Consider the following 25,139-nt stretch of genomic DNA (forward strand, 5'->3'; position numbering starts at 1 on the left):
GAAATGAAGCCCTCTGTTTCACACTGCTACCTTCCTGTAGAAGAATTAAAACCTGGACTGATGATCTACTTCTGTGCTAGCTAGTAGTGACTCACCTTGGGATCATTTATGGTGGGTTTGAAAGTCACATCAGCTGGCACGTGTAGCTGTGGGCTCTGACTCACCGAGCCTTCCCGGCACACCCTGTTCACACTGTTGTCTGGGGCCAGATTTATTCTCATGTCATTGTAGCTGTTTCAGCCCCTGTTGTTCATTTGGTAGTTCATTTGTTCGCCCATTCATTCATTCATTCATAAAATGTCAAGCACATCTAAATATGTGGCAAGGACTGTTCTGGGTGCTGGGGATACAGTACTGAATGAGATAGAAAAGATCCTTATTCTCAAGAAACCTGTATGTACATAGCGATGCTTCAGGTGATGTAGATATTAATAGTATATATATTTAAGGATGGGTATTCCTTAAGTGAGGATATAATTACAAATAATACCTATTAAGTAGATTTGAGTGAATAATTTCCCATATTCATTTTAATCCTTTTTCTCCAGAAGAGCACGAAAGATTTTTTGTATTAATGAAAGCTACCTATTTCTGAATTATGAAGAACACATAAGATTTTTAAGCATTGATTTAGTTTTTTTTTTTTGCATTAATGTTGCAGCTATATTAGGACTTTAATAATTTATACCTTTCATATACATTTATTTAATAATGAAATTGTCTGTCTCTCCCACTAGACTGTCAGTTCCATGATGGAGGGATCCCATTTGTTTTTGCTCACCATTGTATTCCCAGCACATAATCCAGTTCCTGGTACATAGTAGGTGCTTACTAAATATTTGATGAGTGAGTGAATGAATGAGTGAATTTGTTTAATTTGCCAAAGCAACTTTGAAGTCCACCTTTCCCATCATGCTACTTAGCAGAGAAGAAAGCAAAGCATAAGGAAACCAAGATTTTAGAAATTAAATGTAATACAGTTTATGGGGATTGTCTGCGGCCATTTAGTTGATGTTGTTTTGATGTTTATGTGGTCCTGGCTGAAGTTTTTAAATCTGTATTGGCTACTCTTAGGCACAGCGAGAGTCTGGCACATTCAGCGTACTGTGTTTATAGAAAATGGAGTATAAATTGTTTTAAATATTTCAACAAAATGCTTAAAAAGAGTATTTTCTGGTTTACTTTACATCTCATTTGCGGAGCATTCAAGTCAGTTGAGGTATATTTGTGAATGTGAAGTCATTGTTCTGTGTTCAAAGAACATCCAAAAAAAGATGTTTCAAGTTTTTAAAAAAACAAAAACATTTGTACATTTTTGCTTTACAAATTATTTTGAAAGACATGCATAGATGCTAAAATAATTTTAAACAGGAAAAAAATGAGACTTTATTATTTTTTTATTTAGAACTTTTTAGTTATTTTTTTAATTTTGTAGTTTATTTTAAATATATATGGCAAGAATGTATTCTTTAAAACTTTGGTTATAAAAAACCTGATTTAGGGGAAAAGAGACTACTTTAGACTGTGGCGTTGAGCCAGCAGATAGAGATCCACCTCAATGAATTGTTCATATCTCACTTCAACTAGGCCCTTAGAGTGTTGATAAAATATTTTTACTGGTCCTCTCCCATTATCCTTCCTTTTAGATTCCTCCCTGACTTTTCCAATTTGTTTGTATTTTCCTTGAGCCCCCTAATCAACTTTAGCATATTTCCTTTCAGTTCTTATCTTAGCAGACCTGGGTGGTTCTAGATTTGTGACCTGGGGATGGGTGAGTGAGAGATGAAAAGGGGACTTTGAAGGGTGTCCTGTGCACTTCTGGAAGCTGCCCCGACACTCAAAGTGTCAGGGTTGGTGAGGGAGTTGGGATGGACAAAGAGACCACGAATCAGGCCATCAGTGGGTGAGGGGAAGTTGGCAGATGACCACAGAAAGATCTTAATAGCTTTTTTGACTGAGGGCGAGTTTTTCATATGCAAAGGAAAGGTAATGATTGAGAAGTGGCTGCAGGGAGCTCAGAAATGCCAAAGGTTGAAGGGATGGGGAGTTTAGAACAGAAAGTGGTTTCTGGAGGGAACAGCAGAAAGAAGAACATCCCAACGATGAGGAAGGAAATAAGGAACAATAAACGACTGAAAGTAGTAGAGGATGGGAGAGTAGGGTTGGGAGGTGGACTAGTATTTTCAGGGATGAAGTATCGTTGCATTGAGAGGCAAAGTGAAAGGTAATTGACTTCAGTTATCCCAGCCTTGGCCTAGACCAGTCCAGTGGTGGAACCATCTAAAAGTTCTGAGCGTGACTTGGTCTGGTCTCAGGGAGATGGAGTAGACGGCCAGGAGGCTTTGCGGTGAGCTGTGTCACAGTGTCGGTCGGGAGTGACACACGGACTTTTGCTGGGAATAGGGGACGGGGAATGGTGTCCACAGTGCTTGGATCTATCCCTCATGGGCAAAAACCACTGGACAGACACAATACCAAATTATCATCAGTTAGGTGTTAAGTCCACATAGGCTAATGCAGTATCTCTTAGGACCCAGGGCTTTTATTGTTCTAAAAAATAACATAAGGGGTTTGTTTAAGGCTAATCAAATCCCTTAGGACAAGCTTACAGCAGAGAAATGAAGTGTGGCTCTAACTGCGTTAATATTATTGTGTTTGACTTGAACTCCAAGAAAGAGGTTAAATAAATTGCCTGTGACATACATGTAATTAAAGGTAGAACTATCCTAGGAATCCAGACAGTCTTGCTCTAGCGGCTGCACCTTACATCTGAGGCTTTTTAAAGGTCTTACTGACACCAAGATTAAAAATCAGTCTTTATTTTCTTTGACTATACCTCCCATTTTCACTTGTTCCCATTCTATTTGTACAGTCCCTTTGCAAAGGAAGATGGTGTTCCATTTTACAGACTGCAAAATCAAGGCCTTTTTGATTACCATGAGAGGGTGAACATTTTCTCATGTTTCTTAACCTTTTGAATTTTGTGTCTATAAATTGTTGATTTCCACCCATTGTATTTCCTTTTGTATAAGCTCTTTCTGTGTTGAAGATGTTAATAGTTTTTGTTTTAATTTTTTTTAACTTTTTCAATGATTTCTAATGCACAGAACTTAATTTTATGCAGTCATAACTGTAGCTCTTCTAAAATGTAATGTTTTGTTCTTTTTATCTTAGACCTTCCCTAAGTTTTGTTCCTAATTTGCCTTTTATTTAAAAAATGTTAGCTGTAATCTTTCTGGAATGTATTAAATGTGCATCGAGGATCTAAAGGTAACATTTTGCTGAGCGGGTTGTCTTCTGTGTGTGCTGGATGGCCAAGCCGCAGGGGCCGTTGCGTGGCTGGGTCTCCCTGGCACGCTGCTTTGTATGCGGCTTGCGGCGTCGGACTGCCACTTCCCGGCAGCATGACTTTCCCTCTCTGATCCCATTCCCTCATTTGGAAGATGACAATAACAGTGTCACAGAGTTGTTCAAAAATCAAATGGGATACTGCCTGTGAAGTCCTTACCTTTCAGTTTCAGGTTGTGTAATGTCAAGCTCGGGGTATAAAGCCCTTCATGTTCGTGACTGTTTTTCCGTGATATTTATTCATTTGTATAGTGACAGGGAACGTTTCATAGAGTTATAAAATCGCACATTTTAGAGATTATCTGGATTGAAGAGATAATTTGTGATACCCTTGTTTCCTATACCTGACTGCAGATCAGAGTCGCCTGGAGGAACTTTGAAAGTCCCAGGTTCCAGGCCTCACCTCTGACTGAGTCCCTAGGATGCATGGCCCCGTCATCATCATTTCCACAACCTTTCTGTGTAGTTCTTACCCAGTTGGCTTCGCATTGACAAGAGGTTGTCCAGCTTCTGTTTTCAAGCTTGCTGTGTCAAACAAATAAATAAAGAATAAAACTTGCCATGTTTTAATCATTGTGGAATAATAAGATGAGCTAATAAAAAGTAGTAGTTTTTGATCTCTTCCATATATTATATAAATGTATGAGGTTAAAAGTTTTGCCTTTTTCTCATGGATCACTTAGTATGTTGCTTTAAAAAGAAGATTCTCATTCATCTTAACTGGATTTTTCTCCAAGTTTAGTCATATTTTTATGTGAAAGCTAATCTATTTCTTGTACATGACTGACAACCAAACGTTTGTACTTAGTTCTGATAGAATATTGGGTATTTGTTTTAAATTTAGTTTTAATCAAGTTACTAAGTCTGAAGTAATTCTCTAATATATTTTTATTTTTAGAGCTTTTTGACAACTACATGCAGCAAGATGCCCATGAATTCTTAAATTACCTACTAAATACAATTGCTGATATTTTACAAGAAGAAAGAAAGCAGGAAAAACAAAATGGCCGTTTACCTAACGGTAATATTGACAGTGAGAACAACAACAACAGCACACCAGACCCAACGTGGGTTCATGAGATTTTTCAGGGAACATTGACAAATGAAACCAGATGTCTTACTTGTGAAACTGTAAGTATGTCATAAAATTTTGTGTAGACCAGATTTAATTCATTTTTATTAAAAGTTCTTTGAGGATGAGTGTGAGAGATGAACGTGAAGGTTGTAATTTCTTAGGTATAGTATAAATGAATTATCAAAGATGTACTTGTCTGTTGAAAGGACTGTGTATCCTCTTTTGTAATGCTGCTTATTAACAGTGAATACCTGAGGTGACAGAAAAATACTTACTGTGGTTTGGACTGTAGTTGACCTTGAACAACAGGGGTTCGAACTGCATGGGTCCACTTATTTGTGGAATTTTTTTTTATATATAGTACTGTAAATGTATTTTCTTTATGATTTTCTTAATGACATTTTCTTTTCTCTAGCTAACTTTATTGTAATACTACGATACATATACAAAATGTGTGTTAATCAAGTATTTATGTTATTGGTAAGGCTTCTGGTCAACAGAAAGCTATTAGTGGTTAGGTTTTTGGAGAGTCAAAAGTTACACATGGATTTTCGACTGCGGGGACAGGGGTAGGAGGTTTCGGCACCCCTAACCTCTGCATTGCTCAAGAGTCAACTGTATTTGATTTTATTTCAGTATAAGGAGCAATAGAGCCATGTTCTGGAAGTTATATGTCTGTGTCTTAGTTAAGCTCATAAGAAACTTCCAGGTTAGGGAGGTACATTAATTTGTTTTCCCTTTCCCTACAATTATGTTTATTGTTGGAATAAAAACTAAAGCATACTGTGTACACTCAAGTGGGGGAAGTACCCACTTGCTGGATACTTTGTGAAGATGAGCAGTAGGGAAGAAGCATGAAAATGGATTTTATGTGGGATCAGATAGCCCAGTCCCTTTGTTGTATCATTGCCTTGTTACTTCATTTCTCATTTGAGGAATGAAAGATCAGGCATCCATTATTCACCTTTGCTGGTGGAGCCAACATACCCTTTCCAGCCTGTCTTCAGCACAGGATCCAGTTTAGAGTTTAGTAGTTTGCATTGCATATACTTGTCGTGTTTTCTCTAGCCTCCTTTAATCTGGAACATTTCCATAGTTGTTTTTGTCTTTTATGACATTTACATTTTTAAAGAATATGTCTTTTTTTAAAAAAAATCTAACATTTCTCATATTGAGTTTGATGTTTCCCTCTGCTGAGATGCAGGTATACATTCTTGGCTGGAGTGATTCAGTTAATGTTGTGCCTTTCTCAGGGTCTCACATCTGGGCACACGATATCCGTCTGCCTCTTATTGGTGAAATTAATTTTGATCTCTCATTCAAGGTGTACTTCACTTTCTCCGATTGATAATGACTGGCTTTTATGCCCTGGTAACTAGTAGGCTGTCTGTGGGGAGACACAAATATCTTGTTCATCAAAATCTCCCCCGAGATTTAGCATCCACTAAATGGATGGGTTTTTTTTTGCCTGATCCAGTTTTACTATGATGGTTCTATGACTAGTTTTTAATAGCTTAGAAGAGTAGCATCGTCCATTGGAAAAGAGAATTCACAAGCAAGAAAATAAGATGTTTTATGGATGTTTGGAAGACTGGCATAGTTACTTGTTTGACTAAATCAGATAAATAAACACTAGTGGAGGCTACTAAGAAACTGTATTTTTTTTTTTTTTTTTATTAATGGACTTCAGAAAAATTGAGTGGGAAGTACAGAAGTTCCCAAATATCTCTCTCCTTTCCTCCACTTTCCCCTATGATTAACGTTTTGCATTAATGAGGTACATTTGTTGCAGTTGATGGGCCAGTAATGATACATTATTAACTAAAATCTGTAGTTCATATTTGAGTTCAGTTTTAGTGTTGTCTGTTCTTTGGTTCCGTATATTTTGACAAATGTATAGTGACACATGTCTGTCATTACAGTATCATACAGAGTAGTGTCACTCTGTGTTTCACAAATTCATCCCTCCTTCCTCCCCAAATCCCTGGCAACCACTGATCATTTTACTGCCTCCATAGTTTTGACTTTTCCAGAATGTCGTATATTTGGAATCGTAGAGTATGAGGCCTTTTTAGATTGTCTTCTTTGACTTAGCAGTATGTATTTAAGGTGCCTCCATGTCTTTTTGTAGCTTTATAGCTCATTTCTTTTTATCACTTAATTATATTTCATTATGTGGATATACCACAGTTTATCCGTTCATTTATTGAAGGACACTATTGAAGGACAACTTGCCTTCAAGTTTTGATGATTATTGCTTTGTCTTCTCTGGGCCTTTTGCCTCTCCATATATACTATGGAATCATACGAAATTTAGAAACTAGTTTATTATCCGTAATACAGTGTGCTGTGATTTCAAAGGCGATTGTGTTGAATCTCTAGATCAAGTTGGGAAGAACTGACATCTTGACAGTCTTGAATCTTACTGTCCATTTACATGGACTGTACACTTATTTACATCGTCTTTGATTTAGAAAGAAATCATCTTGTAGTTTTCCTCATGTCGATCTTGTACTTATTTTATTATGTTTATATAGGTAAGTGTGGTTTTTGTTTTTGGTGCTAATGTAAATAGTATTGTGGTTTCTTTCTCTCTCTATCTCTTAAAGCAGATGGTGACCCTTTTGGTTCAACCATGAATAAAAAGTTAGGGTCTTTAAATAGAACTATAACCCATATCGATGAGTGATCTATTGACTGTTGATTATGCATTGATCTTTTCAACTATAACCAGGCATTTGGAAAATGATTGTTGCCAGTAGTGTGATTTTAGTTAATGAAGGACACAGTAGTCATAAATGAATAAAATTCTCTTGTGGAAATACATTTTTATTGGTGACCCTCTCTCACATCAAGTGAAAGAGGTATAATTGAGTGTTTGAATACATTAACATCCCGTGAAGATGTTTTTGGGTTAGAGTAAGGACTGTTGCTCATTGCTGCAGCCATTAGTTAATTGTAGTAAGAATCTGGGCAATGTTTGATGACAGGAATTGGTCTCAGTACTCATATTTGTTCAATCTAACCAACTCCAGTTATTTTAACAGAAGTTTTGTAGATACATCTTATAAAGAAAAATTTTATTGTAGCTGAGTTCTAAGCTTTAGGAAATAAATATACTGTCCAATTATTAGAGCAGTATTTCAGTTGGAATAGTAGGTATAATCAGAGAATTTGGCAGTTGCTTCATGTTTGGTATGATGGAATTTGGTCCGTGTTACAAGATATGTGTAATTTACCCTCTTCAATAAAAGAGAAAATAATTAAATTTGCATTGCATGTTGAGAAATGCAGTAATAGGTGAGGCTGGCATAGTAGATTTGGGAGGTCTTTGGGATACTGTGGTGTAAGGCCTTTGAAGTTTACTGAGGATGATGGGGAGTGAGGATTAGATGGAGAAGGTGATATCACCCATCCTTGTTTGCTCAAATATTTATTAATTTTATTTGTAATGGATGGATAGTGATCCTTCCACCCATTCTTCACTAGGTCCTCCTGTGGTCAACAATATATATTTGCAGATAGTCTCCCAAGAATTAAGGGTATGACTTGAGAATATTTCCTCAAAATCTCCATCATCATCTTGCAGATTCAGTAAATGATCATTAGTACCATGCCTTTATCAAATTCAGCTAGAGGGATGAAATTGAGGATTTCTCAGAGTGAATATATATCATTTCTTCATTTAGTTTTGCACAAATACTTGAGTACCGGCTATGCCAGGTAGAAGATGGGTAGAGGTTGGCAGAGGATGAATAAGGGAGTGGGAAGGAGTTGTGAAGGTTCAGAGTGGGCTTCTTGGAGGAGACAGTATTTGTATGGCAGATTTTAGTAATGCAGTTGTAAATATCCCACTTGGTAGGAGGTTGGGTTTCTGTAACAGCACCCTCTTCTTGTGTTCTTTTGTTCTTTGGTGCTTTCTTCTGGTCCCATTCCTTTTCTACTGTTTATTCTTCAAATGTGGGCATCCTCCAGGGTTTCATTTTGGGCTGCTTTTCACTCTGCCTTGGGAGGATCATGTTCCATTTCCTTACCACCTGTGCTGATGACTCCCCACCCACATCTCCAGCCTACACTTCTTTACTGAGGCTCCCACATCCTGGGTGTGACCTGACCTTAGAACATGGGAGTCCCAACAACAACCAGACATGTTTACAAACACTTTTAAAAGTTAAATACTGCCCCACTTGGTGGTTTTCCAGTACCAACACAATTGTAAACCCAAACGTAGTAACTCAGGTGTATCCAGATGATCCAGAACAATCCTTATGTCAGATTTTTTATGTTATAATAAAGATGGAAATCTAAAATGAAGACCCCTGAGGCAGTGCCTGAGAACCACAGACCTCATTTTGAGAAACAACCAGACTCTTTAATCTTCATTTCTCTTTAGCTTACATATAAGGCCCTGCTCAGTCTGGCTTTAGCCTGTCTCTGCCATACTATCCCTCGCCACCCTGCTCTCCTTCCTCCAAAACTGGGCTGATTCTTTTTCCTCAGCACCTCACATTCCCTTTCCTCTCTCTGTGTTGTCTTTCTTATTTTTTTTCACTGTATCTTTTGAGACCCAGATCACTTATCTTGTGGTGCCCCTAGGCCGTGCATACATGGTACTCTCAGCTACTCCTCTTCGATACAGCCACATAATCTGTCACAAGTTAATGATACTGAGCTTATAAAACTGATGCACTATTGAGGCAGGAAAGCATTTACTACACCAGATGTATAGCCCTTGTGGGTGAGAGGCACAGTCAGAGATCTCCTGTTGTGTGCTCACCTTAAGCATAGAGTCTTTGAAGGAAAGAACTAGGAAAATTGATGTCTGAAGTTCTGTCCTAATCCAATTCAAATGAATTAAGTAATAACTTGAATTTTTTTATCAGAGGGTTTGCCCATAATTCAAACAGAACTTTATATTAGATTTTTTTTTTTTTTTTTGGAGAAGGATTAAAGAAGGTCCTCAATGAAGATTGTAATTTGGCATTTTAGGCTAAATGATTTCCTTGAATGATGAAACAACACAGGTTGATGCCCTTTGCCAAGCATCCCCATTCAGTCTTAGCCTGTGTTTTTTTAAGAATTAGTATATATGGGCAGTTTGTTTCATGCTTTACCATAATACCGAGGTTTTGGAAAGTAATGGGATTTCACGTGCTAGCCTTTGCCAGAAAGGGAATCAGTCACAGGTGCACTTTGCTGTTTAACCTGTACGTGTGTTGAGAGTCATTTACTCAGTGTCCCTTTGGATAATCCAGATTCGGTAGATTTCTTTTGAACTCGGGGAAGATGAATTCTTCATGTACTTACTACTAATAAGAGAATGAATGCATTTAATTCTGTCATTTCAGAACAGTGATTTACTGATATTTAAAGAAATCAAAGGTAATTCCCTATTTTTACAGATAAGCAGCAAAGATGAAGATTTTTTAGACCTTTCTGTTGACGTGGAACAAAACACATCGATCACTCACTGCTTAAGGTAACTGGAGAGTTATTTATTTTGAAATTTAATGAATATCTTTGGTTTAGAGTATTTTTAAATGAATACACGGTTTTCTGGTATAGACAAAATAAATTTATTTTGAATTTTACACAGGGGTTTCAGCAACACAGAAACTCTGTGCAGTGAATACAAATATTACTGTGAAGAATGTCGCAGCAAACAGGAAGCACACAAACGGTAATTTAGTGTTTTTAAAAATTTGTTAGTGATTCTCTGGCAGTGGGTGTTGTAGATGGGCCTTTCCAGCTGAAAGTGATGTCTGAAAATTTACACTGAGTAAAAATTCCTAATTTTATCATTAAGTAATTAAGACTCACTAAGTTATTACTAGATAAACAATATTCAGCTCTGCAACCTCCGGTGATTTTCTACACTTAGTAAAAGTCGTTTAAGAGTCATAAACCAGTACAGTTAAAATATTTGACTTTGAAGCTTGCCTGCTTAAGTAAACTTTTTCTTGGTGAGGAGAGAGAAGGGGGAAGATCCTTTCCTTGCCCCTACCCTAGCTTCTGCTAATCCTACACGGGATCTTGTACCTTCTCTTATTTGGTATTTGGTGTCAAAGAATGGAATTGTCATCATCATTCTTGTTACTTTACTTTTCATTTTGAAATAATCTCAAGCTCAAAGAAAAGTTGTATGAACAGTACCAAGAATGTTTTTTTTTTTTTTTGTACCCAAAACCACTTGAAAATAAGGTCCTAATATGATGTCCCATGATCCTGGACACTTGAGTGGCTATTTTCGACCGACGAGGAAGTTTTCCTATTGCCATATTCACCCACATGGGGCAAGCAACACTGACACGTTAACTGTTTTCGTGGAACTTACTTCATTAGCACGGATGTCCCAGTAATGTCCTTTATAGAACAAAAGGATCCAGTCCAGAAACACACATTACATTTAGTATTCATGTCTGTTTCGTCTTTTTACATTTGGAACAGTCTTTTCTTGATTTTAAAAATCTTGACACTTTTGAAAATTGTAGATTATTTTATAGACTGTCCCTCTTGGGCTTCATCTCGTGTTTTCTTATGATGGGGTTCAGGTTATATATTCTGGTGGGAAATCTCACAGAAGTGATGCTCTGTTCTCCTCCTTGTATCCTCTTATCCACAATTCTGATTTGTCTCATGTGTGGGGGTCCCTCAGACCATTCCTGAGATGCACTGGAAGGACTCTCAGGACTCAGCATGTATAGTCAGGCCCACAGCCAAGACTCCTTACAGGGAAAGACGGCAAAGCATCGCAGCAGAGCAGAAAGCCAGGGGAGCTTCCAAGAAGAGTTCAGTGCAGTGGAGTCACACAAGACACACTGAACTCCTTCAGCACTGAATATTGACATGGGGAAGTGTTGTCTCCCCTGAGGCTCATTACAGACTCAGTGTCCAAGGTTTTAAACTGAGGACTGGGCACATGGGCACGCTCTGTCTAGCATGTACCAAAATTCCAGACTCTCAGAAGGAAAGTAGGTGTTGAGCATAAACCATGTTGTTTGTCCAGACAATTTAGGCATGTTGAGACACTCTATATCATTTAGGAAGTGGTGGAAACACCCCTCAAATCCAAGTTGTCATACGTTAACCAATTTTGTCATACTACAACATGGTTGAATCTTGAGCATGTTATGCTAAGTGAAATAAGCTAATCACAAAAAGGCAAATTCTGTATGACTCTAGTTATATGAGGAATCTTAAGTAGTCACATTTTTAGTAACAAAGTAAAATGTTGGTTGCCAGTGTCTGGGGAGAGGGGGAAAAAGGGGAGTTGTTCAGTGGGTATAGAGTTTCAGTTTGCAAGATGAAAAAGTTCTCGAGATCTGTTGCACCACAACATGCTAATCGGGAACACTACTGTACATCTAGAAAGGGTTAAGGTGGTAAAGTTTATGTTATTTGTTTTTTAACCACAGTAGAAAAATGCATGTGGTTTGGCCTTCATTCAGAATATATCTATGTTTGTATTAACATAAAGACAATGTCTTCTTCAGAACCAAAGGTTTCAATCTTGGAACACTGAAGAATGATTTCTGGAAATGTTACTGTAAAATAAGTATTCCATGATCAAATGAATTTTCTGTATAATAAAATTTCCTCTTCATTATTTATTCATGCTTCATATTATAGACTTTGAGAGGACCCACAGAATAGGAGAAATTTATCTTCTTATCTAGCTTAATACAGAATTTATCTGCACATAGATTCCTTTTTATATGGCACACCTGTTGAACTATATATAGCACAGCCCAGGAAAAATACCGGCTTGGTAAATGTAGGTGAAACAACCATAAGCTGTTACCCAATGGGAGGATAAAGCATCTAGGGAAAAGCAAAGTGATGTCCCCGGGGAGCTGGAATGAGAGGATTCAATGGCTTTGTTTCTGGTGGTGTTTCCCTGTCCTCTGGGCATTGGGGTGGGAGTGGTGCGGGAGATTTTTAAAGAGCACTCCTCTGTCAGTCCTCTCTGCCTTAGCGCGGGATCCGACGATGAGTGGCTGGACTGGGAGCTGAGCCGGCCTGCTCAGGCTGTTCTCTTCTCTGCTACACATCCTTCCTCTCTTCACTCCCCGTCCGCTCCCTTTGTGCCAGATGCAGCTTAGCCCACCTCCAGGCCCAGTGCTGTGTGAGGCACGGGGGAAGACTCTCGCAGTGCCCAGCTCAGCCCGCATCAAGGTGTCATGGCCACTGTCTGTCTCCGTCTACCCTGGATCTAGTAATTGAGGTTCTTCCTGTTTCTGAGGGCAAGTTCTTCCCTTTTGCTCTGTTTTCATAATGAGATCCATAGCTTATTCCTCCATGTGCAGGTCCTAATCACGATTAGTGTCCTGTCAGCAGCCATGATGTAGTCAACATCCCCAGCCAGCCCTGGCACGTACCCTGCCTTAGTCCACTGAGACTGCTGTCACAAAATAGCATAGACTGGGTGGATTATAAACAGCAGAAATGGCCTCCTTAGAGTTCTGGAGGCTAGCAGTCCAAAATCGAGGCACCAGCATGCCATGTGCCGGTGAGGGCTCTCTTCCTGCTTCCTAGTGGGTGCCCTCTCGTCGTGTCCTCACGTGGTGGAAGGATGCTAGCAAACTCTGGCGTCTCTTTGATAAGGATACCAATTCCATTCCTGAGGGCTCCACCGTCATGACCTAAGCACCTCCCAGAGGCCCCGCCTCCTAGTACCATCACGTGGGGCCTTAGGTGTTGAACACAGGACTTTTGGGGGGACACAAGCATTCAGACTGCAGCACCCCTTCCCCATTAGAATCCTCCTGAATCTGACCTGTGTTCTGGTTTCCTGGGTCCTTGCGTCTTTTGACAGGTTGATGCTGTCTGGGTGCACAGCTGGTAGCATCTCCAGACAGCACTCAGTACTCTTCCCCCTCTGCTCGGGGCACTCCACGCCCACCTCCCCTGGCCGCTGACCCGCCTTCCTTGAGCACACGTGCTGGCGGTCAGGCTCCGTCATGTCTGACTTTCCTCTCAGTGCTGCCAACTCCGTCATCTGGTGTCTTCCTCACATCTAGTCCTAGCTTCTGTTCTCTCACCCCTCAGCCTGACCTGCCCCAGGTAGGCCCTGTGGATGTGATAGTATATGAGAATGTGGGATTTTATGTTTGTACAACTACTAAACTCTTCTGTGTGGTCAAGACTTCTCTGCCAGGGCGCCTGGGTGGCTCAGCCGTTAAGCGTCTGCCTTCGGCTCAGGTCATGATCCCAGGGTCCTGGGATCGAGCCCCGCATCTGGCTCCCTGCTCAGCAGGAAGCCTGCTTCTCCCTCTCCCTCTGTGCTTCTCTCTCTCTCTCTCTGTCAAATAAATAAAAATCTTAAAAAAAAAAAAGACTTCTCTGCCAACAGAATTTTAAGTTCTTATGTGCTTGTGCTGGGATGTTAAATTTCTCTGGCAGAGTTTGCATATTAGTGCCCTTTGGCCCACATTCAACATATAGACCTCTTGGCTGGGCTCACACAATTTATACAAATGGGCAGTTTTACTTTAAAAATGGTTTCGGCTTTTCTTGGCAGGGGGAGGGGTAAAGAAATCAAAGCAGCAGAGAGCACTGGAATCTGGAACCTGCGTTCCTAGGGCCACCTGTAGCCTGCAGCGGAGTAGCTGGTGTTCTGGGCCGGGAATGGTTGCAGACAGTGTTCTCCACGCCCCCACTCCTGTAGGATGCTCTCGCTCTGCCTCTTCTCTGGGGACCTCCCCTTGGTCTGCTGCTGAAGGAAGCTCCTGAGAGTTTCTTTCCCCCGTGACCTTTGACCAGCAGATGGAGAAGTCCCTCTGTGGGACTTTTCCAGAGAGTGAACCCTTAGCTGCTTCTTCCCCTTCCTTCTTGGCTCCCCGGGTCAGGGTCTGCTTCTGGGTAATAAGACCCCAAATAGGAAGGATGTGCTCCTCATCGCTGTGGTCCTGCCGCCTGTTCTTACAGCGGCTGCTGCAGATTTGAGTTCATAACCTGGTATGTACGCGGGCAGTGCATTTTTGCTAAGAAAGTAAGTCTGCTCATTCCTGGTTTTCTGGCAAAATATTTTGATTAGGTTGGAAGAGGACATGCTTGTTTTTAAAAATCACATTGTTGATAAGCATAAGTTTTCTGCCGAGATCTAAAATTTCTTGGAAAATTTAAGTAGGGGGCAAGGTTGCTTTTTTCAGGAGGATAAATATGCTAATCTAATATTTTAAGATGCCCCTTACATATTTATTATTATTATTTTGCTAATTTAGGAATATAAAGGAATCTTTCCATTTTTACAGTTACTGGTCTTTATTTAGAAAGAACCTGAGGAAAATACATCGTCATTTCATTTAGTAGAACTAGTGTTATCATCACCAAGTGAGGTTTATATGTTGCTGGATTCAGTTTGCTAATGTTGTCTTGATTTTCACATCTTTGAAATAAATACCATGAGGGGTATTATTAGTCTGTAATTCTCTTATACCTTTGTCAGAGTTTGGTATCAGGTCCATGCTGGTCTCAAAAGTGAGCTGATGACGATTCCCTCTTGGATAAAGGAGTTTGTATAAGCTAGGTACAGGTGGGCCTTGCTTTATTGCACTTCACAGATACTGCGTTTTCTACAACTTGAACGTTTATGGCATCCGTGAAGCACACAAGTCTATTACTGCCCCTTTTCCAGCAGCGTTTGCTGACTTGATGTCTGTGTGTCGTATTTTGGTAATTCCCACGGTATTTCAGACTTTTTCATCATTATTACATTTGTTATGCTGATCTGTGATCAGTGATCTTTGATGTCGCTGTTGTAATTGTTTGGGGGTACCAGAGACTGTGCCCGTATGAGGTGATGAGCTTACCTGATAATATGTGTGTGTTCTGACTGCTCTGCCCACTGCCCATTCCCCCACCTCTTTTCCTCTCCTTTGGCCTCTCTGTTCCCTGAGACACAACGAAATTGAAATTAGGCCAGTTAGTAACCCCATAGTGGTGTCTAAGTGCTCAAGTGGGAAGAAGAATCACGTGTCTCTCACTTTGAATCAAAAGCTAGAAATGGTTAAGCTTAGTGAGGAAGGCATGTTGAAACTGAGATAGGCTGAAAGCTAGGTCTTTTGTGCCAAACATCAGCCAAGTTGTGAGTGCAAGGGAAACATGCCTGAAGGACATTAAAAGTGCTCCTCCAGTGAGCACATGAATCATAAGAAGGCGGAAAGAGTTTTATTGCTGATAAGGAGAAATTCTGAGAGGAATTTGATCTCCTCTGGAGAGAAGAGCAAACCAGCCCCAGCATTCCCTTAAGCCGAAGCCTAATCCAGAGCAAGGCCCTAGCTAGCTCTCTGTAATTCTGTGAGGGCTGAGAGAGGTGAGGAGGCTGCGGAAGGAAAGTCTGAAGCGGCAGAGGTTGGTTCATGAGGTCGAAGGAAAGAAGCCAGCTCCACAACAGAAAGCATAAGGTGAAGCAGCGAGGGCTGGTGGGGAAGCTGCAGCAAGTTCTCCAGAAGGTCCAGCTACGATAGCAATGAAGGTGGCTACACTCCACAGCAGGTTTCCAGTGTAGACAAGACAGCCTTCTACTGGAAGAAGATGCCATCGAGGACTTTCACAGCTCCAGAGGAGAAGTCAGTACCCGGCTTCAGAGCTTCAAAGGCCAGGCTGACTGTCCTGTCAGGGGCTAACGCAGCTGGTGACCTCAGTTGAAGCCAGTGCTCACTGACCGTTGCGGAAATCCTAGGGCCCTTCAGAACGATGCTCAGCCTACTCTGCCTGTGCTCTGTACGTGGAACGACAAAGCCCGGATGACAGCACGTCTGTTTACAACATGGTTCACCGAATATTGGAAGCCCACTGTTGAGACCTGCTGCTGAGAAAAACGATTCCTATCTAAATATTACTGCGCACTGACCGTGCACCCGGTCCTCCAGGAGCTCTGACGGAGACGCACCAGATGAATGTTGTTTTCATGCCTGCTGACAGAGCATCCATTCTGCAGCCCCTGGATCACGGAGTCATCTTGACTTCCAAGTTTTATTTTTTATTTTATTATTGTTATTATTATTTTTAATACTTTTTTCTTGTGTTGAGGGCTGACTTTTAATAGATTGCTGTGAGGGAGCTGCTTGGCTACATACGAAACCCTGAAGGTCTTATATTTCAATAAATACATTTTGTAAGGTTATAGCTGTCATAGTGATTCCTCTGATAGATGTGGGCTAAGCAAATAAAACCCTCCGGAAAGGATTCACCATTCCAGATGCTTTTAAAATATTTATGGGAAGAGGTCAAAATCTCCACATTCACAGGAGTTTGGGAGAGGTTGGTTCCCACCCACACGGAGGACTTGGAGGGGTTCAGGACATCAGTGGGGGCAGTCACTGCAGAGGTGGTAGAAACAGCAAGAGAACTGGAAATAGAAGTGGGGCCTGAAGGTGGAACTGCATTGCTGCAATCTCATGATCCAACTTGAACGGATGAGGAGCTGCTTCTTGTGGATGAGCAAAGAAAGTGGATTCTTGAGATGGAATCTGTTGGTGAAGATGCTGTGAAAACTGTTGAGATGACCACAAAGGATTAAGAATCTTACATCAACTTAGCTGATAAAGCAGCAGCAGGGTTTGACAAGACTGACTCTACTTTTGAAAGACGTTCTGTGGATGAAATGCTCTCAAACAGTGTCCCATGCTACAGAGAAATCGTTCATGAAAGGAAGAGCCAGTCACTGTGGCAAACTTTATTGTCTTCTTTTAAGAAACTGCCACAGCCACCCAGCCTTCAGGAGCCACCGCCCTGATCGGTCATCAGCTACCAGCAGTGAGCCAAGACCCTTGTCCCCAGCAAAAAGATTATGACTTGTTGAAGTTGTAGATGATGGTTTGCCTTTTTTAGCAATGAGGTATTTTTAAATTAAGGTATCTGCATTGTTTTTCTAGACATAATGCTATTGTGCATTTAATAGATACAGTATAGTGTAAATCTAACTTTTGTATGCGCTGGGAAACCAAAAATTTCACTTCATTGGCTTTATTGCGATATTTACTTTACTGTGGTGGTCTGGAACTGAACACACAATATCTCTGTGATATGCCTGTCTCCTGGACTTCCTCAGTTTTTCACGATATAAAATAACCCTAGAAGTGAATTATTTTTTTCAGAAGTCTTGTATTCGAGATGATATATTTCAGTTCTAGAAGTGGGATTCCTGAGGCAAAGGCCATAAAGACTCTTATACTGCTAGATTTCTTTCCAGGAATGACTATCTGTTTATTCTTGCTAATGTTTTTCAAAGGCCAGGGTAGAATAGTAAATGTTTCTGAAATAATAAGCTGCCCACCACATTTAAGATTTGTAGGATGCAGATTTAGTAAATGCTACAAAATGATTTTTGTTTTCACTTCATTAGAGGCAATGGCTTAGTAAATTTCATTTTTTAATTATGAAAAGCGTTATGCTTCATTGAACACCTGTAGAATTCGGTTCCGCTACATTTGTCAAGTATCTGTCATGTGCCAGGCATGTTGCTCGATAGAGAAATAAAATGGAAAAAAAAAAAAAAGGTTTCTACCTGCCAAGACTTCAGATCCTAGAAGAAGAGAAAGACCCATAATCATCTAAATATTTTATGGTGTTGTAAATGGTACACACACACACACACACAGTGAATCCGTGAAGTGCCGATGGGGGATTGAAGGGAGGAGATACTTATGTCAGGGGTTATAACGTGAGCTGAGCCTTCAGAAGAATAAACTGTCGTTAGATGAAGTAGGAGTGCAGAGGTCGTATCAGGGAGAAATGGCATTTAAGGGCATACTAAAGATTATTTAAAATGTGGAAGATAGCCAGTTAAAAATTTATCTCCTAAATTTGCAGGTTATTAACTCCCTTTTTAGAATACATGTAGTCATCATTCTTGATATGGAGTTATTTCTTAATCTCTGGCAAACACCTTTCACAGAATGGTCTTTAATGCTTTCTCATCATTTGTCCTGTTCTCCATCCGTTATTGAATTATATAGACCGATAGAACAAATGGCTCTGTCTGCACTCACGTCCAAAGGAGTTAGCAGCTGTAAAGAACTGGTTTTCTTCCACCCATCGTCGGCCTCATGTGCAGTTAGCCTGATTCTCAGGGGCCTGTGTTTCAGAATAAGGATTTCTGAACAAAGGACTGATGCCGGTCCATCTACTTTGAAGCCGTATGGAGTACAAAGTCATATTATGTCATTTAGTGATGATGGGTGGGATAGTCAAGATGTTCAGAATGTTGCTTCGCCACTATAAAAATAATTGGTAGGAATATGCAAAAGTGGGCAGTGCTGGGCTATTAAAACCGACCATGAACTATTTGTTAATGGAATCATAAAGTTTGATAGTTCTTTTAAGGACATGGTATGAGTGCCTTTCATGAAATTTTGTTTCCATGTTTATTTGAATAGGATGAAAGTTAAAAAACTGCCCATGATTCTAGCCCTACACCTGAAGAGGTTTAAATACATGGATCAACTTCATCGATACACAAAACTGTCTTATCGGGTAGTTTTTCCTTTAGAACTTCGTCTGTTCAACACCTCTGGTGATGCGACCAACCCTGACAGAATGTACGACCTTGTCGCCGTGGTGGTTCACTGTGGAAGGTAACTGCAACTGTGGGCCGCGCGGGCGAGGGTCTCTGTCCGGGGGCAGGTGTTCAGGATGGGCCCGAGTGCTTCCGCTCTAGACCTTCCGGGGGCATCAGGATAACTTGATTGCAAAATGGGATCTTTCAGATACAGTGCATTTATCATTTCCTCCTTACACTTTTATATATTGAAATATTATTGCCCAGATTTGATTTTCACTCTTACTCTGTAAATATTACTCTAAAGGAACTTTAAGACCTCTTAGATTTTCTTATTTCAATTCTTTTCTTCTCCCTTCTTTTCATCTCTTTTTTTCTTTTCCTTTTTCTTTTCAGTAAAATGATGCCTAAATAGATTTTGCAAAATAAATTCTTTCTGAGATTAATTGCATATGTTCATCATTACAATGGTTATGAAAAAATTTAAAATGGCTTTGGAAATAATCTTCAAAGACAAGTTTTCTGATTTTATCAATCAGTATGTTTATTTTGATAGTTTAGTGTGCTATCTCATTCTATATATGTGCATTTATAAAATAGCTCAAAAAATTCTCAAAACTACAGGGGCATCACACAGTCAAAATGTATATTTGGAACATGCAGTCTTCATTGACTGTTTAGAATTTCCTGTATAATTTAAAGAGAGACACTCACTCTTTTCCCCCTGGCTTGGGGAAGCTTGTACTAACAGCATGTTTCAGCCAATGAAAAAAGTCCCTGGCCTTCTCACCTTAAGCTGCCCCTCTCAGCTTTCTGTTGAGAAAATGTAAGGACAGCCTGGGTGGTAACCTTGCTGTAACTCCACTGTCCCTTTCAGCCTGCCTCCTTGTCTTCCATCCTCAGCAGTAATCTTTCTTTTCCATGCTTGGAACATCCTGTTCTAAAGGAAGGCTGGAGACCTCTGAATGGAGGAAAACCTTACCAGACAACTTAACCTTGGTGGAGTGATTCAAACCAGAGGTTTTAGAGTCAGAGAAACCCGGCTTTCGGTTCTGTCCTGCCATTTAGGGCTGGTGTGACTTCACACAGTACTCCCTGAGTGTCTACTTTCTCTTGTGTAAAATGCAAATCATATTACCGACCTCGCTGTGGCGTTAGGGTTAAAGGGGGAATGCAAATCACTTAGCTGCTGCTACTGTTTTCTTAACAATAACAACATCATAATATTACCTTTTCACATCCTAACTTAACTGTTCCTTAGCCTCTTCAAATTCGGGGACAGTTATTATTTCACTTTACTTAGATTATACTAGGGTTCTTGGAATTGTTCTACTCACAAGACCATGAACTCTGAGATTCCTGATCACAATCAGGGCCCCCTCCCTGACTCCTTATTCCTCTTCTCTCACTGTGATTCCCCCCTGCCTTCCTCCCCTCCCGGCCTCTCTAAACCTCTCTGGAAGCCTCTCTGGAAGCCGTGCTGGGTGCTCTTCTATCCAGCCCAGCTCCATCTGGTGCCCTGCCTCCGTGTTCACATAACTGCTACCGTATTGTATTTATCAGATTGGAGGTCCGTTTCCGTTATGAGAACAGGCACTTCTTAAAACAGGAAATGATTTGTCCATTAACAAAGATTAAAAACATTTTCAAATCTTATTTTTTACTTATCAGATTTACTCATAGTTCTGTCTCAGATGAGAGTAGAAAGGGTGTACTTTGCCCGCATCCTTCACCTGTGGACGATGCTCGTTGTTAGCAAGCCTGTGCCAGTCCAGCTCCTGCGTGCTCTCTCCTGAATGTCTGCCATATAGTAGATTTCTAACAGGTGCTTGCAGAATGATTACGTGTGATCCTTTCAGCCCATCTCCAGCCTCGATTCCTCAGGCCTCTCCCTCCCACCTCCTCTCTCCCCTCTCCTTTCTCACTGGATGAGGTCTGTGGGTTGCACTACGCCTGCAGCTCTGCTTTTATATCCTTTGGAGCCTGTATTGTGTTTTGGGAGGGCTCTCTCCTGTACTCACTGTGTCTTCGGGGCAGGAAGTTGTTGGTGCCTTTCTAATCCCCACAGCCACCAGCACAGGTATTTGCACACACGAGGCATTCATACATCCTGAACTGAGCATGTCTCGTGTTCAGAATGCAAGTCCCTGATCCACGGTTTTCTTAGGTAGAAGTTTATCAGCCTCAGCCCTTCCTCATCTTACTGGTTTCTGTAATTAACTTTTGTCTTTTGTTCTTCAAACTACCTCTTTGCCAGAGGAAGCAGCTGCCTACCCTTTTCAGTCTTAAACCTACCGGCCCTCAGCCCACCTGTCTCCTTCCCTCTCAGGCTCTGTTCCTCAGCCTTTCTGATTTTTCTTTATGTTCACCACCTCAAAAATTTAAAAAAAAAAAAAAAATTAAAAATTCTTACCCTCTCACTATAAAACACAAGACTCTTTAGATGAACCCTATAGAAATGGGGAAAATATATATATTTTTTTTAGTTCTTATTTTTAAATTTATTTTAGCATTAAAAGCCTTTAAAAAAAAGTTGTGAGGTATTTTCTTCTGTGGAGAAAGAGAGGTACTCTTGTTTTTGTCATTTTGCCAGGGTCAGAGGGGCCGAGACAAGGACACACAGGAGGCTGCTGATTCTGTTATCTGATCTTGCTGTTCACCAGAAACAGCAGTGTGTGTTGAAAATTATCTCAAATTCTATAATGTAATAATTACAATGGAATTATAACTTAATAAAGAATTATAGAAGCTTTTATAATGAGTCATACTTCAACTGGGAGAGGTTAAAATCTTTGCCATGTCCTTTATAAAGCAAAGGATATTTTTGAAAAGAAATAATCCCGCCTGCATTTTTATGCATTTCTAGATTTCTTTATTCCAGATTTGTTTAAAATGAGATGCAGAGGCAATTCTAAGAATTACAATGGTGCTAAGATCCAGGTACTTAAAAATAGCACTAATAATACTAACAAAATGTCATTTGTTTTTAAAGAAGTTTATGAAGGCCAGGCTTGATTTCAGAACAAAAATGTGATATCTTTGCTTTTTTAGGCATCACGTGGTATGGTATCTTTCCTCAAGAGAAAAACTATGGCCAAGGGAATAAGACTTAGAAAAAAAATTCTACATGTGTTGTTCTGTAGTTAAACTCAGGGGGCTGTGACCCTCTATCATCCCCCCCAAATGCTAAAAAATATATTTAAATTTTTCATAGAAGCAAATTTGAAAATTATTTTAAAAATTATAATTAAATTATTACAAAGATAACAAATAATTTTAATAGCATAGCTTTATATAAATAGAATGCTGGTTATAGCTCTCAAAGTAGAGTACTAATTATTTGGTTATAAAATTGAATGCCAAGTCACATCAATGTAGCTTGATATTTTGGGGAAGAATAGATAAGGAGTATTTTTATCGGTTTCAGTTATTCTCCTTTATAGAACATGAAGTTGAGGACATAGAAGAGTGATATTAATAAACATTGTATAAAACTAACTTCTCTTTCTCTTTGTTTTAGTGGTCCCAATCGAGGACATTATATTGCAATAGTTAAGAGTCATGATTTTTGGTTGTTGTTTGATGACGACATTGTAGAAGTAAGTAGTTCCTGAATTTCTTATTTTTCTTCAAAGTTGTTTATTTTACTCTTCTCTTTTTTCTCCCAGCCTCTCATTCTGAGAATATCACAGGTGATAAATATTGGGCAAATGTCGAGGTCTTCAGATTGTAGTCGGATTCCTACTTCTTACTCCCCAACAGGCAATCCCAATGCTTGAATGGTCAGGTGACCTTCAAAATGCTTAGAATAAAACAAAGAAAAGCTTTCAACAAGAGAGCTAGTTTAAAGAAAATCTTTCATTGTCTAAAAAAAATTATTGAGCTGTAACATACGTACAGAAAGTACACAGATCTTAAGCAACACTTGAATTTTTTACATGTGAGTGTGCACACACACGTGGTACACGCACATACACACACTCTGTAACCACTCTCCAGATCAAGGTGCGGTACATTCTCACACCCTTCAGTAAGCCCCTTACCCTCTTCCTGGTCAGTCTTCACAGCTTTCCGTCCCTCTCCCCACCGTCCTCTGAACCCACTGTTGTGACTTTTATCGTTATGATGCATTTTGCCCCTGTTTGACTATAAATGGACTCGTCCAGTAGGACTTCTTTTGTATCCAGCAGTTCATTCTTGTTGCCTGTAGTAGTGGTTCTTTTTTATTGCTGTGTAATTTCCCATTGTAAGAGTATAACAAGTTAGAAATTTGCCTTTTCGTCCCTTACGGACTCTTATCGATAAAACTGCCTTGATCACCCTTGTCTAATGCTGGACATATGCACTCATTTTTCTTGGGTGTATGTTAGGTGGGACCATACGAACTTGCCATTTTCACAGGTCACAAATGGTTGGGAATTGGTGGTTTCATATAGTTCAGGTAATTCTGTTCCCTAGGAATAGAATTGCTGGATCAAAGGGTATTTGTATGTTCAGCCTTAGAAGATAATGCTAAACATTTCCCTAAGGTCTCTGTCCCATCCTGCCTTCCTGCCAGCTATGTATGAGAGCGCTGTTTGCTTCACGTTCTCACCACTACTTGGCATGATCAGTCTTTTTAATTTGAGCCATTCTCGTTGTGCAGAGCCGTTTTATAAACAAGAAAATGAAAGGCATGATTCTAAGAAATGTGGAAGACTTTACTGGACTGAAGAGCTCATTTCTGTACTAATATTTCCATTTTGCCTCACAGAAAATAGATGCACAAGCTATTGAAGAATTCTACGGGTTGACATCAGATATCTCAAAGAACTCTGAGTCTGGTTACATCCTTTTCTATCAGTCTCGGGACTGAGAAGGGACCGTGATGAAGAGAGATACTTTCTGCCTCATTTCTTCTCTGGTTATTTTGGAAAGGATCAAGCACTGATTTTTCAAGACAAGAGAAATGCAGGAAGCTCAGGGGGCAGTAGCACACTTTGCACACAATAAAGCAAAGACTATGGATTAACACGCTCTTCCTATCATGGTAGTTGATTTATTTGCTCAGGTATCATGCTGTCCGTGCAGTTCCACACAACAAGGAAGTGAAATCAGAGATAGCAGCTCCTCTTGTAAAACAGCCTTCCAGTAATTGACATGCATTTCTCTCTATTAATTGCACCAGTAATGATTTGAACTCCTTGGGGGTGCAGTAGAAAGACTAGGAATCTGTGCTAGGTTGTAATGATCATTTAAGGAGATCATACTGAACACACTGCATAAATTTGCCCGTGTTGAAGATACACAGAAGGAATATTCGGTGGTCTTTTCAAGCGTAAACCAGAACTTCATTTGGGCCCAACACTTGCAGTTGCCTTCCTGATGTAAGAACTAACAGATCACTAGAATCCAGTGTCAGGAAGACAAATATGTTTTGCTTCTCTGAAGAAGCTTATAATAATATACAGTATATGTATATGTAGGGAACAATTGGTCAAAAGTGGCTTTTTGTTTCCCCAAGGGGAAAGACTGGCTTTGTAATTATAATTTTTTTTTCTTATTTATTTTACTTAAAACTGGTAGAGTCTAAGTATTGTGTGAAGTGCCCATGATTATGTCAGTAAATTTGAGCATATTTTTATTAGTTTTTGTCAGTTTAACTAGTCCTTTTATTTGTTTCTATTTTTAAGGCGAATTTTAAGCTCTATTTTAAATTGTAGGATACCTTAAGAAAAATTTGCAACGAGAGGAGGTAAATATTCTTTTTCAGGAGGAACTGATATCTCTGGCTAAATATTTGTCCTTTTGTTATAGTTTATAAATCAGTTATTCAGCTTTAATTTCAGTACCACAAAAAACTATCCAAAATTCCGTGTCACGGTTGGGACGACAAAGAAGTTGTGGCTCCGTGGTGGTGCATCAGTCTTGAGAAGTCTCAAGCGCTCTCACGTGTCAGGTTGAGGCCGTGTTTGGAAAATTGGTGTCATAGCAAGTTACGTTCTTTTCAAATGTCATTCTTTACCCTGGAGAGAAGTAATGTGTCAGAACCCCAGCAGCCCACGAGGCTCGCCGCGAACCCGACGAGGATGAAGTGTTTGTGACACAGGCCAGGAACACACCGAGCAAGTCCTTTTCTCCCCCCCGCCCTCCTCCTTCATCTTTACCAATCATACTGGAAGAGTGTTCAGAAATTACACTTGCATTTGTTAAGACTTCCTTCTGTTGGGAGTT

The 25,139-nt window shown here is 40.0% G+C and overlaps 1 protein-coding gene across 1 annotated transcript in view; it reads left to right on the plus strand.

Moving 5' to 3' along the window:
- Positions 1-24,815, plus strand: part of USP12 (ubiquitin specific peptidase 12) — a 93,806-nt gene extending 68,991 nt beyond the window's left edge. The window contains exons 4-9 of the mRNA XM_032403300.1: positions 4,247-4,479; positions 9,826-9,902; positions 10,020-10,103; positions 18,805-19,002; positions 22,447-22,525; positions 23,680-24,815. Coding sequence (XP_032259191.1) covers positions 4,247-4,479; positions 9,826-9,902; positions 10,020-10,103; positions 18,805-19,002; positions 22,447-22,525; positions 23,680-23,781 — 773 coding nt within the window. The 3' untranslated portion in view covers positions 23,782-24,815. The remainder of the gene's footprint in view (positions 1-4,246; positions 4,480-9,825; positions 9,903-10,019; positions 10,104-18,804; positions 19,003-22,446; positions 22,526-23,679) is intronic.
- Positions 24,816-25,139: the final 324 nt, after the last annotated feature.

The sequence above is a fragment of the Phoca vitulina genome, unplaced genomic scaffold, assembly GCF_004348235.1.
Source record: "Phoca vitulina isolate PV1807 unplaced genomic scaffold, GSC_HSeal_1.0 scaffold5, whole genome shotgun sequence".
NCBI lineage: Eukaryota > Metazoa > Chordata > Mammalia > Carnivora > Phocidae > Phoca > Phoca vitulina.